This window comes from Cricetulus griseus, chromosome 2 (genome assembly GCF_003668045.3).
Source record: "Cricetulus griseus strain 17A/GY chromosome 2, alternate assembly CriGri-PICRH-1.0, whole genome shotgun sequence".
NCBI classification, from domain to species: domain Eukaryota; kingdom Metazoa; phylum Chordata; class Mammalia; order Rodentia; family Cricetidae; genus Cricetulus; species Cricetulus griseus.
The window spans coordinates 137600822-137607285 of record NC_048595.1 but is presented as its reverse complement, the minus strand read 5'-3'; the positions used below and the strand labels follow the sequence as shown (position 1 = coordinate 137607285).

At 39.8% G+C, this 6464-nt stretch overlaps 1 protein-coding gene across 1 annotated transcript; it reads right to left on the bottom strand.

Annotated features, from left to right (window-relative positions):
• Positions 1-2799: 2799 nt before the first annotated feature.
• Positions 2800-4693, bottom strand: Slc10a5 (solute carrier family 10 member 5). Its single transcript, XM_027398761.2, has one exon. The coding sequence runs from the start codon at positions 4211-4213 to the stop codon at positions 2909-2911; it is 1305 nt and encodes a 434-aa protein (XP_027254562.1). The 5' UTR covers positions 4214-4693; the 3' UTR covers positions 2800-2908.
• Between the last annotated feature and the right edge of the window lie 1771 nt (positions 4694-6464).

Sequence of the window (6464 nt, the reverse complement as noted above, 5' to 3'; positions counted from 1 at the left end):
AGTTAAAGTTGTCCCACTGCCTTGGCAAGGCCACTAAAATCAATGTAAGCATCTTGAAGTAAGATAAACAAGGGAATATATATATATATATATATATATATATATATATATATATATGATTCATTTACATTAAAGCTAATGCTAGCTTCCTAATCAGATGAACAGGAACTCTGGTTTTGTTTTTGTTTTTGTTTGTTTGTTTTGGTTTTTTGAGACAGGGTTTCTCTGAGGCTTTGGAGGCTATCCTGGAACTAGCTCTTGTAGACCAGGCTGGTCTCTAACTCACAGAGATCCGCCTGCCTCTGCCTCCCGAGTGCTGGGATTAAAGGTGTGCACCACCAACCCCCGGCTTTGTTTTGTTTTTTTATAGCAGCTTCCGATGCTTCTTAGAACTATTATTGTAAGGCAACTCAGGTTTTTCAGCACAGTCCATTCTGTTGCCAAGTGATTTCTGAAAGTAAAGTGCTCAAAAGTGTCTGATGTTCTGATTCCATTATGGCAATGCTACAAGCTGGTGCCACAATGTACAAAACCCTGTTATTGAGTGTGTGAAAGTTGATTCTGATGGTTGTAGAGACCTCCATACATGACAAGAGAAAGACTCTTGAGATGATAGAGAAATTTTAAACACACACACACACACACACACACACACACACACACACACACACACACACACAGAGACAGAGAGAGAGAAAAATAGAGACAGAGATGGAGGCGGGGGGGGGGGGGCATGATACCTGTCTAGGTTTTACAGATTTGAAAACGGATACTCTCAGTGTCATAAGGTTGATCATAAAGCACAACTAGAAAGGCAGGTTTCCTGGCTTGCAGTTGGCAAATTACGTTCATTAAGAGGTGCCTAGTTAAGTTTGTGCTATATAAATATGCTTATATTTTGAGCCTCTGAATAGACATTTCTATTAAAAGGAGTCAAATATTCCAGGGAGGCAATCATTGCTTTTAAAATCAGGATAGCCATCCACCATCACACCATCAGGTCTCTTATGAATCTTGTTTTTTATACACTAGACTTAGTGACATAAGAAAGAACAGATTTGTCTATCTTTTATCAGTAGAAAACAGAAGTTCCCAGTACCACAATACTATAGGCAAGAACAACAATAGGAAAATATTAAAGGTTTAGGCTCCAAACATAGTTATCTAATTGATATTTCAAACCACTAGTATGTATCTGTCAGTGTCAACAGTTTAAACTCAACAAAACTAATATAGTTAACCCTGTGCTCTGCTAAGCACAGTATATGTATAGTTGAATATAATTCCCAGGGCAATCTAATGGAGTTGACATCATTATTTCCACCTTTTTAAAATAAGGGAACTGGACTGTGGGGTAATTATTTTGCCTCCAACAACAAGGAAATAGCAAATAGGGAAAGGCATATTCTAAAGAGTGGTATTTTTTTTTAAGCTTAATGGCCACATTGTCTTTGACAAGAATACAGACTGTCTTAAATACTAAAAAATGCATTGAAAATTTCAGTTATAAATTTTTGATGATGCAAAAATCTATCCCATGAAGTGCATATAGAGGTAGGAGTGTGTGTGTGTGTGTGTGTTTATTTTTGCAGTGTTAAAATCCAGAGCCTCAAATATGGCAGACAAGCACTCCTCCTAAACTACACACCCCACCGAAGACTAATCGATTACTTTTGAAGCATAGTCTTCATCTGAGTCCTAGATTGTGCTTTAACAGTTTGTTTGAATAAGCATATGGGAAATTATGTGCTAGAGTGATAGGAAAAAATCAAAATGGGTTTCATGCTTAAGGATGAGTAAGGAGATTAAACAGAACAAAATTTGCTATAAAACAACTGGGTTAGCTTACACAAGATTTACCTGTGAGCCACTCGCCTCTGCTTTACACAGAAGCAAAAGTCTGTATAAGACAAGAGCGTGTTCCCTAGGCAGAGCCAAAAGAAACCCACAGAATGTAAAGAAGCCGCAGGGAACAAACCAGAAAGCTGTATTAAATTTGGGTGATAAATGACTTACCCGGGAATAGGAGCTTTATGTTCATAGCAAATGGGCTTCACTGCAGAGAAATTATGCGATCCAAGTTAGACTTTTATAAGATTCATGTGATTGACTGGAGTTATAAGAAAGAAACCAAAGCCACTTTGGAAAGGTTTGGGGAAGAAGCAATATACCAGTAACAAGAGCAATAGCCCTGGGAACAGGGAGCAGGCTAACTGAAACACTTCACGATAATAAAGTTGACTGTTCTTTAAAAGGGACAGATGAGGGAGGAGATGTCCTTTCCAGATAAGTGGCAGTACCTTTGGTGGGGAGTATAGAAGTCAGAAGCACATGTGGCTGTGGAAACAGAGCTGCTGCGTTTATTCCAGGCATGCTGCTTCCAAATGAGCTAGTGGGAATGCCAGATAGGAATTTGCATACCCATTCCCTGAGTCAACATTTTCTGCCCATCGTAAGGACTTTTTCCTTAAAAACTGAGGATATACACAAGTCACTGGTTATTTCCATTGCTGTTCCTCATTAAAAGATTGTAAAATCTTTAGCAAACTATCAAACTGCAATATATACTGTAGCAGTCATTAGGTGCTTACTATGGGTAACATATATGTGTGTGTATTCTATTTATGTGTTATATAGAATATATATGTGACCACATATATGACACATATAAGATATACATACAAACATATATGACATACATATAGGTGTATAACGTATTATACACCTATATGTTACACACAGAAATATATAAAACATACACATAAAGGTATTAGAAGAAATAATCTCCTCACCGCCCATGTCAAGCTTTTAGCCAGATGAAAGGTAACTTTAGAGCAGGCATTATTTATGCATAGTTTGAATTTCCCACAGTATTTCAGCCAGAGCAAGAATTAGGAGTGCTGTAAGTTTAGACTAGAGGAGTTTTTTCAGTTCCTGTGCTAAGGATTCCTCTTTTCTTACCCTTGTAGATCAGAAGGAGTAGCAACATTTCACATCCAGAACACATGGCTGTTGTAAAAGGAGCTACAGAGGCTTCATAGGCCTTGGACTGTGAAAAAGAGAGCTGAATAATGGCCAGGGCTAAGAAACTATTCAACATCCCACTTTCGATAGCAACCGTTTTGCAAACAGGAAGAGGTAGCATGGAGACCTTAGCAAAGGAATAGCCAAACAAAAAGCCCAGTGCAGGGACCAAAAGCCCCAAAAGAAGCATATCTAAGTTGGCCATTCTCAGAAATACCAATCCCATCCTGAAAGCCAAATAGATCCCTACAAACATTAAAGTCAAACTCAGAGGCCGAACTACTCTCTCTAAGCAGGCTGCTTTTTGGGGTGTTTTGTGCTTGATGACTACACCAATCGATATTGGTGTGAGGATGAAAAGGAGTGTAGAAACAATCTTTAAAACAGGAACATGAAATACACCCGGTAATCCCAATAGCCTACTGTATAAGTAAGAATTGACAGGCATCATTATCAGAGCCAGGGTTGTTGATGTGCAAGTCATCAAAATGGCCAAAGTGATATCTCCTTCCAGAAGGAGAGCAAAAAGATACCCCCCACCTCCTCCTGGACATGTGCAAGTCAGTACAAATCCAAAAGCTTGTGCTTTGGACAATCCAAAAATCTGAGACAAAAGAAAACCACAGAATGGCATAAGAAAAAACTGTGTAACTGTCCCAAGAACTACTGGCAAAGGTTTCTTCCATACTGTTTGAAGTACCTGGAATTCAATCTTGCAGCCAAAGGCACATTTATTTAAAAGGACCATTGATAAAATAAGCATCAAGATGTATCTATTGACATGCATCGGTGCCTGGAAGAGGCTGCCTTTTGTCTGTAGCAGCACTTTGACTTTAACATTCTTTATCTCTTCGATGAGTATTTTTTGCCTACCTTCAGAATCCCAGAGTTGAATGGTCAGATTCGTCTCCCCTGGGGAAGTCATTAGGCTGATGGTAAAGTCTGTGACATCCAGCAAGGTCTTGGTCACGTTCACCACCTGAAGCACCTTTGGATCTTCTAATTTTACAAAAAGGTAGCTGGAGTTAGGCCGTTTATCTTTATAACTGGACCTTACAACGACCGTTTCTTCTGTCTTTGCAAATGACAGTATTTCTGTATTTTGTATATTCAGAAAACTGAGAAACGACTTCCTTGCTTCTCCTGGTGTCACCAACAGAAGTAGGATTAGAAAAAAATTTCCAAACATTTTGAACGGTTAGATAAACCATATGTGGTAACTTAGGTTTTTTTTTTTTTCTTTAAAAAAAACAAAAAAAACAAAAGGCCATTCTTCTTGAAGGTCTTCAGTGGCAGAAGGCATAAATGTGAGTTAGGTAACAACTGGGCTTTGTTGGGTCAAGGTCCAAGAGGAGGAACTGCTGTACTTTGAACGAATATAAAGCTGTCTAGTGAGTGACACAACCAGTTTAACTTGTAGTTAGGGCAACTGAAAAATAAAGCCTTGTGTTTAATAGGTATCACCACCACAAACAAAAATCCAATTTCTTTCCCAGAGTTCCTTGTTACCTGAGGATAAGATTTTGGAGTTATTAGTTTTTTTTTAGTTCTCCTTCTTCCTAAGGAAAATAATAAAATAAAAGCAGCCAGGAATAAAAGTCTAAGATAGATACTAATGCTTGGAGATCATTATTCCGTTTCTACCAAGTCAGAAGCAAAGAGCATGTCTACATACTGGTATGATGGGTAAGTGTGTGGTGGGGATAGAGAAGGAGGGGGAGGGGTTGAGGGAGAAGAAGAGGGAAGGGTGTAGGGGAGGAGGGAGGGAGACAGAGAAAGAGAGAATTAGTGAAAATGGGCATATGAAAGAAAGATACCAGTTAGACGAAAGACTGGAAGCCCCTTCTTACCAAGACTGTCTTCTAACTGAGCATGCCTGGAAAAACAATGTGTGGTACTAATGTGCCAATCTGCTCTGAACAGGCACCAATAAACTCCTAACCCTTCTCCAGTGCCCTGGAAACACTCTCTTAATAAACTATCTTTTCCAGCTGCCATCCATGTGTCCGTCCCTAATCCAATTCCCTGTTCAGGGACGCAAACAATTGGAACTTGAAGAAGGTGCCCTGGTTCACTCCTATAATAACACCGGGGCCCTAACAGAAAGTCATAGTGACCAAGTGAGGTACAACTTTGCTCTCTTGAGGTTAGTCATGTGGCTGCCATCAGGGGCTACAATGGCTGGCCTTAAGAACATCCTTGATGCTAATTGTTTTTTGGAGTTCTAGAGCAATTCCATCAGGCAAAACAAACCCTTAGACTACTCTTGATGTCTGTATGTAGGAAAACATCTGGCACTGTCATCAGGTTAACTTGAAAACCTAAGTAGGTAGTTAAAGGTTTATAACCTGGCTAGGTGGTTGTTGCTACTCCGCATTTGGAATTCCATAGTGGAAAGTTACTGACCTTAATTCTAATGGTCTCGTTTTTTCTTAGTAACATGACTCACTATGCACAGCTAGGGGCATGGGCATCAGTCAACTGACCCAGCCATGCCATGGCTGAGGAAAAGCAATCCACAAACTCAGCTGTGTGTATTTCCCAAATGAGACGATGCCAAGCAGTAAAAATTCAGATCAACTCCCCACTACTACAAATGTCTACTGTGTGTGTTAGAATAAAAAGTAATCAGCTTCATCATGGCATTTTCAGTTTGACGGATTTTTTAAAAGACTGTGTATGTGTCTTTCAAACATGGTAGAGTTGGGCGTCACTCATTTATTTCCATGTGGAACATTAAGAAAAACACATTTACCAGTGGTGAGGACAGGGACTAGGATTAAGCTCTGTTGGGTGACACGAGTAAAATTCCAAAGGAACTTTTTTAGGGACAGAGTATCACTGTGAACCTCTGGTTGGCTGTCCTGGAACTCGATATGCTTATCAGGCTGGTCCTGACCTCACAGAGATCTGCCTTCTGCCTCCTGAGTGCTGGGATTAAAGGCATGAGCCACCACACTCATGTGTCCCAAGGAACTTTAAAGTGACAAAAAAAAAAAAAAAAAAAAAAAAAAACCACTAGGGAGGATGGGGACAGTGTAACCCTACCATTTCATTAGGCAGACTTAACTCGAAGTCCTGAGTATTCTGCTTTCAGTGATTTGGACACAGGGAATTAGGAGAGTGAGACTCTCACCCACACCTTGTCCTCTTTAGACTAAGCATGCTTTAGCTGCCAGTCTTTAGTACCAAGAATGCCCATCCCTGGTATCCTCCAGACCTTATAAAAGCTAGGACCTGACCTAGCTTAAGGACAGTGTACCTATTGTTGTTGGTCCCCTCTGAATAGCCTTGTCCCTTTTGTCTGATCAAAGAGAGAAGACATTTTTTTTTTCATCCTTCGTAGGTTTCAATTTCTGCCAGCCTTATTTGCCCTCTCCTCAGTAGGTATTATTTTTCTGGCATATTTAGTTTTCATTCAATTATATATGCTTGCACCT

What these genes read in the sequence shown, in the direction of transcription:
- Slc10a5 (XM_027398761.2), bottom strand. Translation starts at nt 4,213, where the DNA reads ATGTTTGGAAATTTTTTTCTAATCCTACTTCTGTTGGTGACACCAGGA.